This window comes from Tachypleus tridentatus, chromosome 11 (genome assembly GCF_004210375.1).
Source record: "Tachypleus tridentatus isolate NWPU-2018 chromosome 11, ASM421037v1, whole genome shotgun sequence".
Lineage (NCBI taxonomy): Eukaryota > Metazoa > Arthropoda > Merostomata > Xiphosura > Limulidae > Tachypleus > Tachypleus tridentatus.
This window is the reverse complement of record NC_134835.1, coordinates 44,269,741-44,282,016: the sequence shown is the minus strand read 5'-3', so window position 1 is coordinate 44,282,016 and position 12,276 is coordinate 44,269,741. Positions and strand designations below refer to the sequence as shown.

Genomic DNA, 12,276 nt, shown 5'->3' with positions numbered 1-12,276 from the left:
ACAAACTAAAGGACAATAGAAATATAACAAGAAGGTGACTACATAATAGTAAAGTTCAACACAATGAGCTATCCCACACATGAAAAAGGAAGGTCAGCATCCATGATGAAATATGGACATGTAAGAATGAAACAAGATTAAGTAAATATCTGGTGTAGGAAAGAGGGGGGAAGAAATGAAGACTGAATCAGCCAAAAAGCCATAGCAGTAGGATGTGAAAAGGAGTGTTACATATCCAAGTGATGGCCTGAGAGAGGAGGTTAGGCACATAAAAGACGTTGGGAAAAATTGCAGCTATGAACTTTGACAGCCACAATTAAAGGATGAGAAATAGGTGGCCAAAAAAAGGAGATTTGGAGGAGTAGCAATGATGTCTATGAAGGGTACACCAATAAAGACCAAACCCCAAAAAAAAGACCTGGAAGTGGAAAGACGGCTTTGTGGATAGAATGTGATCCATACAAAAGATGCAGCATGCCACGAGGTTCATAACTCCTAGCACTTAAAGAGTCAATAAAACCAACCCAATAAGAAGGAGCCCAGAAGTGAAGTTCCTATGCCTAAGAGTAAAGGGTCCTAGAATAGGTGGCCCTTTGACAGTTGGTGTAAGAAATGACTGTGAAAATAAATATTGGAAATAATTGTGATTATTTGATCCACCATATGGGACATGAAAGAACATATCTAACAACAGCAAAAAAAGCAAGTACATTGACATGAAGTAAATGTTTGTCCTGCATCCAAACACCAGAAGTTAAGAATGTCCAGAGATGTGCCTCAGCCTAAGAGGGAAGCACTGTCAAAAAAACAGTTTTGGCTTGGGGGTTGGTAAGGGAATATCAGAGACAGTGCTGACATGGTCTAGCCACTATGACAATTCCTCAAGAACAGGAAAATGGATATTCACAATTAAAGATAATAGAACCCACAATACACATGAATACAAAAGTTTGAATGGAAAAGCAAGGAACTGGAAGACATTTTCATGGATGGAATGTAGACAACATCTGAAGGATGGAACAATGAAAATGTGTAGGACAGTCTGCAATACATAGACCATGGTAAACTGCAGACCAGGTGAAATAAGACAACTGATATGATTGGAGGGAGGAGAAAAGGAAATTGTAAAAGGAGCAGAGAGAAGATGATCAGAGGGAGAGAACCTATGAAATTTTTTTTGGCATAAGCTTAGATCAGCAATTGGCAAAGAGGATGTGATGAGTAAAAATGAGGTCTAATGTGACAGGATAGTTAGTGACAAGAAAAGCAATGAACCAGATGTCAGGTAGTGGGAGAAGAGAAAAGGGAGGAGGCATGAAACCTGTAATGGGAAGATTAAACTGATCTAAATGAATGAGTCAAAGGGCAGGGTCAAGAAAGGAGAACAGCCTAGGAAAACAATGAGGACAAAAACAAGGCAACTTTAATGAGGTCTTCAGTGAGAAATAAATATCACTGAACACTTCTGGTGCAAAGAAAGGTAGCCCCATGAAGACCATGTAAACAAGTATGAGGAAGATGTAAAGTAAAGAGACTGCAACTCAGCCCACTGAGTCCCAACAGCAAAGGAACTAAGTAAGGAGGAACAGAGCAAAAAAAAGTGGAACATGCTGATCTAATAATGAGAAGGAATGAACCTCTTCATAAATCCCTTCACATAAAAGTGTAAGGAAAAAAAATAACACAGGAAAGTGGTGAGGAAAAGACAAAGATGCAAAAATCGAGAGCTACTGAGTGAGACACAAGGGCCCCAATCCCCAAGTAGACACAAAAAGATATCAAATACAATGAATCTAGAAAGGAAAAGTATGTTTGAAGTCAGGTGGGTTATTACTGCATGATGACACCATCATGCACCAGTGCAATTCACATTAAACATATGAATTTAGGTAAAAGTTACTAGTTCAAGAAGAGTGGCATGCAATTTCACAACCAGAAATGCATAGGAAATAGCTTTTCCATGTGTAGAATTGAGATACTATCTTAGAAATAAAACTGTAGAGAATAGGAATGCTCATCTGACTCAGTTTTAGCACTTGCTTACACACAATATAATGCTGTTGAAGTTAACATGTAAAACCTTTACTGGAGCTTTGATTATAATCTTTTTCCACCCCAAAAAGTATCACATTTTGCAATACAATTAACAACAGTAAATAATACTACATTGATTGTTGAATACTTAAAATTGGTCCTTTTAAACTCTAAGCAGATGTAAACTCTAGTAAACAATTCAGTACCAAATTCACTCTCTTTTAATTACAATTAATCTTATATCAGAAAGAATAACTGTTAGATATGACGTATAGTTATTTAATTTTCAGCTAATTCTAAACATTAAGACACCTACAATAGTTGAAATAACATGAATAATCAATTAATACAATTAAATGATCCTAACATTGTAGACGAATCTTTAATAAATATAGATGAAATTAAAAGCTGTATTTTTCAAATTTTGATGTACATTCTAGTAAACTCTCATAATAGGATTATTTCAACAGTACTTAAATTTTAGTTCATTATCATTCTGTAAGAATATTAGAGGGAATTTTTTGATAAATATATTATTAGACACTGAAAAATATTTTCCAATTATAAAAATGAAAAAAAAACTTTCAATTTCAACAAACAAACTAACAGCTCAACATTAAATGCATAAAAAATATGGAACCACTTAGTTATGTCATTTTCATAGAAATTGTGAAACTTTTCTCATTTATCCATCATTAATGTTTATTTATGATGTTTATCCCTTCATATATTTACATGCATACTTTAAATATCTTGATTAAATTTTTGCTGAGGCAATACCAAGTTTCCATAAGGTTTACTGAACAAGTTTCAATAATACAGATCAACAGAAAAAATAATGCAGATTAAATTAAGCTATTTTAAAAATATATCATATGTTTTATCAATATGTACCTACATTAATATTTTCTGTTCTTTAAATGTTTAGGATTGTTATCTAATTTCAATTATTTAATGAGTCAGTTCTCAAACATTACAAAAATGTGTTTATTATTTAACAAACTTTCCTTTTCTTAAAATATAATTATATTTCACCCTGAGAATTGTACAAATTCAGATTGATACACCAGTTGTTTCTTGATTGCTGCAGGAAACAATTTCTTACTTGTCAATACAAGTGTATGCAATATCAAATCAACTTTATATTTCTTTAGTTTTGCATTTCTTCATCTCCTATAGTAAAATATTTGTAAAGTTTCAAATTATAAAGTAGCATGTCAAAAATATCTAGGTTGCCTTTTTATCACAAATTTTTCAATACCATTTTTAACTTCATTACAAAGGAACAATTTCCCAAATATTTAATTGTTAGTTTTGTTACAAAATCATTTTTTCCTTTAAAGAAAAACAACTTTGCATAATTAACTTGGTCTTGTTTATCACTTTTTAAAAGTAATAAACTTTTTTACAATAAATTATATGTAATTAATGGATTCTGACAGTAAACAATAACTATTTACTAAAAAAAATTTAAAACAATCCAAACTTTACAAAAAATAAATAAATAAAACTTAAGCAGTCAAAATACAAATAAACCTAACTTGAAGTACAAAAATGAAATACAATAAGATTTACCAACATCTTACATTTTACGTGGCTTGGGTAAAAGCTTGAGGTCTTTCAATAACATATTAGCTGCTCTATTTGGACAGTGACGAGCTGCTTCAAGGAGACACTGGCCTAACCTAATTTTCTGCACCCTCTGTTCTTCCTGTAAGCTATGTACCTGATGGATGTAAACACAGTGACGGCGTACTTCACTTTTTAACTGAGACTGCTGAATTAGTCTGGAAAAGGTGTTTCCCATATTATGTCTGTATTAAAATTACAAAGAACATTAGTACGTGAGAAACAGATAAAAGAATATTCACAAATTAAAATACCACAGTTACTCATACTGATACACTCATGTTGTATCAGTCAACTATCTGACTGAAATAACATACTGACATTGTCTTAATTTACTCTTTCACAAAACACAAAAGCAAGCTGCAAACAAACTTATCAATAAAAACATTTAGAATTTCAGAATTTTAAATAACTGACTCTCATTTCATAACTCAACCATTCTTCTTGATACCTTTCATTTTCCAAATGGAGAACAAGTTTTGATTTTGTATAGCTTTTTTACCCACCAGGTCATAAAGTGTAGGCATGAAAAGTGGACTCACAGAAACACAGGAGACATTTCTGCTTATATACAGAGATAACATGAAAATGTACTATAACATTCATGTTTAAAATATCTTAAATGAGCCTAACATTCTCAAAATTAAAAATTTACCAGCTCTAATTTAACTCAAGTCTTCAGAATCTTTATCCAACAACCTAAACACTTTTATAAAGTACATAATTGGTTGTTTTACAATTTGTGTCTCTGTAAACAATATCATGGAATACTAATAAATAAAACATTTATTCTACCTTGAACTAAGACTGGCCTAATATCACCACACTTCCCAACAAAACATAATTCTAGATTTCTTTTTCTTTTCATACATTTTTTCATCACATTTATCTGCCTCTGGCTTTCATTGGTTTATTTCTAAACTACACTAAGCTTGCAATACAAATTTACTGGTTGGTCAGTCATACCAAAATTCAGTTAGCACCTTCAAAGTAAGAGTAATCAAACTTCACTAAATGTTTATAAGGAAATTTGCAAAGGTATTAAAAAATCAATGTTCTGAGAAATATTTGTTTTTAATGAGAAATTAATAAATTTTAAAGACTGTCAATATGATTTAACCAGAAAAAATCCCAAACCATATATATACTAAATACTGATATATTAATGTTCACAATGCTTAAGTTAATTACAGAACAAATCTCCTAAAATTAATAACATGCCTATGTTTGTTTCTATTCCAAGAACAGAACCAATGCAACTGGCACTTCCAAGCTTCTTCACCTTCACTTTCTTCACTTTCAGAATCTTCAAATGCTAGTTTAAAAGAAAAATTAACAATGAAGAGAATATAGACACTAACGCGTAATCAGGATGAGAATTCTGTAACAAATATATTCAAATTATACGAACACAAACAGCAAGAAAAATACACCACAAATTAATATTACAACTAAACATGTCTAGTAATTACATTGAGTAGTATCAAATAAAATAATCAATTAATCAAAATAAGTTTCTGATTACTGCTATTTTAGGTGATTTCAATTACCAAATAATTAAAATATTCCCCAGCCTTAAGCATAGCAAAGCTATTCTGGCTGGCAATACATGTTGACATTTTTTTTCTTGCTTTACATCCCATGAGTTAACTATATGGGGTCTTGATTAATTGCCCTATCAGTAATACATGTTAAGATGAAGATTACATACAAAGAAGTCAAATTTAAGTTTCATATGCTTCTTGCCTTTCAGATCAAACTGGGTCTCCAGGAGATAGAGTTAGAAAACCTAAGTGGGGATCTGTTTGCTAAATGGAATGGTGACAACCACATTATGATAAAATTTAACCATATACTGCTGAAAGGAAACAAAATATACTAATGTTTAACACTCAATAGCACAGAATAATTGCAATCACCATGAAAACTATGCCTGAGAAGTTTGATACTCTTATGTTTAAAGATTTCTTAATAGCAATCAGAAAAAACAAAACAAAATATACATAAATACTGTAGTGAGAAGGTGAGGTAGAACCAAGATAAAAATTCATCAAAGTAATAAGCAATCAAAGTATTTTCAAGTTCAGTTTTCTACACAAAAGTTAAACTCTAGTCTTGAACTTTGTTTCTGACTTGCTCACTTTCAGTTCACTCATGAGCATGCTTGCAATCTTAAGTATTACTCCAATATCTGATAGAATACAGTACTTCTATACAAGCAATATCAGTTGCATTCTGACAGTAGTGCCATTTGGGATCAAACTGAAAGATTATTTTGACATATTTTTTTATATATCTTTTTCAAGTTTCACTTAATTATAAATGTTTTCTCTATCTACCAGAATGAATATTGCATTAATTTATCTATTTTAAGCTATGGATAAGCAAATGATAAGTTCTCATCACCATATATAACTGCAACTAAAATTTTTAATATCCCTTAAATTTTCAGGACTAACATAATTTGTAGATAACATTTACCCAAGATGTTTTGTTAATATAAGTTACTCTAAATTTGTTAGAATCAACTTGCAGTAAAACTATCATCTGCAAAGTAGACACTTTTCATCTGAAAACTAGCTTGATCCCTCACCAATCTGTCTATGAGATTTGCATGCCACTAGCCTTGAGCTGTTACCTTCCACCTAAAAATCACTTTTAACTGCAATAGTGCATGATGACATCATTATGTGATGGCAGCCCTCTACTAATAGAAGGGCATCACAATCTTCTCGTGTAATAACTCCTGCAAACAATTGCACTCAAAATAACTTCATTCTCAGACAAGGTAAGAAGAAAGTACACTGGAAATGGGGAGGATGAGTGGGAAGGTGTGATGAGTTGAATATCTATAAGCAATATATTTTCTGTAAGAAAAATGTTAATTGCCAATATGATACCTCACCTCCTTACATGGAACAGGTAGAATCCCACACTGAAATAATGAAGGACACAGTGCAAACATTAGATCTAAACAAGTTCCCTTCAGAAAACACCTGAATGGCAAGCCCATGGATTGTGACATGCAACTGAAGGGGCATAACTATGGAAGATTGCATTTAATTTTGCCCAGAATATAATCTTTGCCTGGAAAAAAACAGGGCAAAAGTCAAAGAACCCCAAATGTTACAGTGTCAAAGTTACTGATAGGAGGCATGTCAAAGAGATAGCAAACCCAAGACTGGAGAGACTGCTCTTCAGTTAGAGAACTGTATACTTCAGAGAGGAAATTTGCAACCAAATTCAGAGACCCTGGCATATGACAAATCATTTCTTGAACCCACTTTGAATTAGTCTAAAAGATGGCATGAGTTCAAGAATGTTCATATGGTTGTTTATATAAACCCCTTCCCAGCCAAACAAAATAACAATTTATGTAGTGATGAAGATCTGGTTGGGGAGTGGCAAGGGGATGCTTACAATGACATGGTATCAGCATGGGTGAATCACCAAGACAAATTCTTGAGAAAATGGTATGGAAGTTCCACAACTGAAGACAACAGATCACCAAAAAGGTTTTACTGGTCCCCCAATTTCCACTGGAAAAATCACGAGTGTGTGTGTGACCTAAATAAATAAGTGGTGCAAGGGCAGCCAGAGTTCCTACGATAAAAATAACCTTCGGTGCATGGTGTCAAATAAAAGCATAAATCTTCATGACAAGATATTCCATTGTTAATAACCAAAGTGGTGAAAACAGAATTTTATTAAAGATGGGAAGTAAAAAACACACCCAGACAAAACTACTACAACAATGTGGGCATGAGAAATAACATGGAAAGCTTAACAACTTAGACCAGTCAAGAAGCAATCTGCAAAAGCATACAACTGTGAGAAAAAGAATATTCTCAAGAAGGGGAGAGAAGTCAATCATCCATGCAATACTAGAAACCTTGGCCCAATGTATGAACAAGGTGGGTGAATGTCACCAAAATTCAATTAAAGATAAGGAGAATACACAATGCCAAAGGCAAGAACAGACTACTGAAAGACCTAATCACAATGGATGAAGCAAATAAAACATCTGGAGGGTAGAGTAATCAGAATATGTAAAAGCAATGTCCAAAACATTCACCTTTGTCATCTACAGGCTGGGTGAAAAAAACAACTAGAGAGAAAAGAAACTCTCCATATGAAACCAAAGGATGATAAGAAACTGGTTGAGACACAATAGGTCAATAACTGTATACCAGTTCCCACTCTTGTTAAGGATCACAATCAGATGAAAAGAATAACCAGGTATATGTCAGGGTATATACTCTCTCAATAACATTTTTGGTAAAAAGATTTGAGACCATATTTTCAAGACACTGAAGGATGGGGGAGGGGAGAAAGAAAATGGAAAAGGGGTGAAGGTGAAAAGAAGTGAAGATATAGGCTGTAAGCCAGAACCTATCAGACAAAAATGGAGACAAAAGGTGACTGTATTGGCAGGTTTCAAAAATGTTTCTATAAGAATGGTAGGAAGCAATCAGTGCTTTGATGTCATCCTGATTAGAACATGAACATCAACAGTTCCATTACATCAAAGTGGCAGTTTTTATTTAAATGTAGGAAAACTGGGTGAAGAGCCCTTCTGTTTTCAAACATGTCTTTTTTCTTTATTCAAGGGAGGATTGTCTATCTCCATGGATACTGCCCTGAGTCGATTGGAAAATATTCAAGCAACTGAGGACATGAACAAATGATCGTTTTACATCTTGGGGTAGGAGAAGAAGATCCACCTGAGGAAATGCTCGTACCCAGAACCAAAGGAAGTAGATCTTGGGGTTTGCTGGAATGAATGTTAGGGACAGAGATTTGTGTTAATGTTGATTCATCAACTTTTTAAACCATGGAGGTCAAAACTTTTCATATGTTTTAAGAATGATTCGTTTGGAGGCACTGAGAGATCCATCTGCACTCCCACTGTAGTAGTGGAATGAAGTGCAGCAGCATACATCTGAGATGAATGGTGGACAGTAATTTTAAAGCCTTAGGGAAAGTAATGTTTTGAATCGTTTTCAAATGATGCATCTCTTTTTCTTCCAACCATTTAGGGTAAGAACAAAAGTAGGACAGGTGAGAGCCATTGCAATTGATGCAATGAGGGTCCATTCACACTCATAGACATCACAGTCCTTGCCACCACAATGAGCACACATCAAGGAACCATGACATAACGTCTTCAATTAAAATAACCTGCCTTGATGGGGGCAGGTGGACGTAGTGATATAAATGTCAGAATGAAGACATTGGTCAGCATCATAATTCCATCTTTGGGAGTGGAGATACACCTCACTACAGAAACTCCTTGAGTGGAGAAACCAGCGAGAATCTCTGACTCTGGAATGTTCTTCAAATCCCTCTTAACAATAACTCCTTGTGATGAATTCAAAGTAGCATGAGATGTAACTTCAATAGGTATATCCCCAATCACCTTTGAATGCAAGAGAAGTTCACTGTGTTTAGATGTGGATGTTTCCACCAATGTCACCAGAGTGAAATTTTTGATTGACTCTGGAAAGCCAGCAAGCCCCTCTTTTCCCTTCTGAATAAAAATGTGAGGTTTTTCTGAAAGAGAATGTAGGATGAGAAAATGAGGTACAACTGGTAGTACAGACGTTGAAGATTGCTGATCAGTCTTCAAGACATGGTCGTTTCCCTATTAACTGTTTTTTCACTATTTTATTTAAGTTTTTTGTAGGAGGATCCATTGGAAAAAAAGAAAATTTTGGTGCCCATGGACTCCACCCACCATGGAGCCCTATGAGGGAACACACTACACTGTCAAACAAGGACACTGCAGCAATGCCAGGGTTTTCGTGAGCACTATACCCAAACACTAACATCAAACACAATGTCCACAACACCCGTTGAGAACTTTCAATACTGGTACTTGGTTGACTCCAGCCCAAGTGGACCAGCCGACTGACCCAAGGGAAGCCACCCAAAGGCCGCCTGTCTACAGAAATTCAAGACCAAAGTGGTGTGTTAGGGTTGGATCCTCTCCTCCCCTTCACAAGTCGCCACGCATGGCAAACACGTGGGTAGATGTTTAGATCCCAGAGGAGGTAACCTGAATGAACGGAACCTTCCCTAGGAGGTCCCCTCATCACGTACAGGAATCCACACCGAGTAGCCAAAAACTGGGAATCAAGGAACGGAAATAAATAACAGCTGTAGGCCAGGAAAAAAAGACAATTAGATAGACAGGACAAAGTATGGTAGTAGAGGTGTACAACTGTCTAAGAAACAAATATGCATTGAACCTAAATGTTTGTAGAAAGAAAAAGTATTGAGTATTGGTGTCATGTAACAATAAAAAGGGAGAGAGAAGAAAAGAGCATAACAGCAAAATTGAATCAAAAAAGAAACTAGAAAGGTGATGGTTTTCCTCCCCAAATAAAGCTCTGCTTAGAGCAACTACTTTTAGTGGAAAGGGCCAGTCAAATCATGATCATCCTGACCATGTTCAAACTGAGGAGAAGGAGATCCAATGTGCATGAAGGAATCCATAACACACCGAACAATGGCTGTCAAATCCTCCACAGACAAAAAGCCCTCAGTTACCACAACAAACAGTTAGAAACATTGTTACTGTTTTGGGATGAAGTGGAAGTTATCCTCATTTGAGAACTGATAATGGGTAAACAGGAAAATATTTTTCTACTTTTCCTTCTTTAACTAATAAAAGAGCCCAGTGAAAATTAAAAGTTTTGTAAATTATCACAACTCACACATCACTGATTAGTAGTTTTAAAAAATCCCCATTCTAAAGAATGTTGAAGAAAAGGATGAAGTTATTTCAAGTGCAGGTGCTTAAGATACACTACTATGTATTGGTAGAGGACAACTGTTGAAGGAGGATGTTATCATGCTCTGGCACAGTTCACATTAAACATGTGATTTTTAGATGGGAGGTTAGTGGTGGCATGCAACTTTCATAAGTAGATTAGTGAGGTATCGCTTGGTCAAGAGATTTGACTTGAAGTTTAGGAAGTTAAACATGCTTTTCTCTGAGAAGAGGTGAGGTATTGTCTCAAAATATATATAGTTTCTGTGTAATATTAATTCTTAGGTATACAACTGCACTCTTTTATGAAATCAAGATGTCCAACACTTGAATATCTGGTTTTATTATTTAATATGGATTGCTCCTTGCTTCTGCCCAGTTTTGAAAATGTGCAGAATAATTCAGAACATACTTTGAAATGTCATCTCCAAATTAAAAAGAAGGCAAAAGCAGTCCATATGAAAGATACCAACACACAGTCAAGAACTTTCTCTAAAAGACCTGAAAGTCTTGAATATTTTACAATAAATAATTTTCCAAATAATCTCCTTTAATATAATGCATTTAAAATGTGTGTAAATGATTCATGTCTTTGAATCCAAAAATAAAACTCAATTCTGCTATTATGCTTCCTTACTACATATGTAGTAGATATACAAGCGATGGGTTTAAGTGGTTTTAAAATAAAAAAAATTTTAAAACAAAATTAGAATATTTTAAAATAATTATTATAAAATACAAGTCCCTTCTATTTCACACTGTAAGCAAAATTTATGAGGCATTTATAATTTGTAGCACAAAAATAAGAATTATGATTACTATTTTCCATTGACAAAAATTAACTTATCGATTGTTAACAAACACATAAAAAATGTAGAAAAGACTACTGTTAAGTTCATTAGCCAAAAAATATTTACTATGAATATTTGAATTAATGAACATAATTAAATATGAAATAAAGTATAAATTATGCATTGTATTATCCCATATAGTTATTACCATCATGTCAAAAACTTAAAGATCATACCTTAATAGGGTCACAGTTGGGAAACTGGAACCACACAATTTTTTTAAGGCCTAATTATAGTAAAACTATTTTGAATTGCCTACTCTACATTTCATTGACACATAAATAAATTAAGTAATTTTGTATTTTAATATTACTTTCCATTGGTACACACATTATCTTCTAAATCTGCCTTTGATGAAGAGATGTCTACCTTTCAAAAGTTAACATTTTTCCTACCAGAAAATGTACTTTCAATAGATACTCCTCCTCACATTAAACAGCTACCTATCTAGGATGTCTATCTATGAGATTTGAAATGTCATAGCCTTGAGACAAACCCCACCTAATTTCACATCTTAACATGAACTGTGATGATACATGATAACATCACATGATAAAACCTCTTACAAAAAGAAGGTGACACAACCTCTATGCACAGTAACTCTTCCAATACACTTGCACTCATGATAGCTGCATTATTTGATAAAGCATGACAAAAAACAAAAAACTGGAAGTGCAGAAGACAAGTGAGATGTATGTGGAGATGAGTAGCTTTTGGAAATACAATCCAGGGTAAGGAAAATGTAAAATTCCAAGACAATAAATCATTCTTTTACACAGTAGAAATGATGGAAGAGCTGGTGCAATATTTTACCTAGATAAACTCCCTTGAGAAAGAACCTGAGAAGAAGCCTATGGAATGACACCTGATGATAAAGGCTTCACAGAGGCACACCTGTTGGAGACCAGAATATATATACTCTTTGCCCAGAAACTAGAAAGTAAGTGGCAAATGAGTCTCATGTCACATGGATGGCAGAATAAACAT

At 34.1% G+C, this 12,276-nt stretch overlaps 1 protein-coding gene across 1 annotated transcript in view; it reads right to left on the bottom strand.

The window, feature by feature from the left end:
- Positions 1-12,276, bottom strand: part of LOC143232060 (INO80 complex subunit D-like) — a 70,369-nt gene that overhangs the window by 38,462 nt on the left and 19,631 nt on the right. The window contains 2 exon segments of the mRNA XM_076467091.1: positions 3,621-3,848; positions 4,885-4,978. Of these exon segments, the coding sequence (XP_076323206.1) occupies positions 3,621-3,848; positions 4,885-4,978 (322 nt within the window).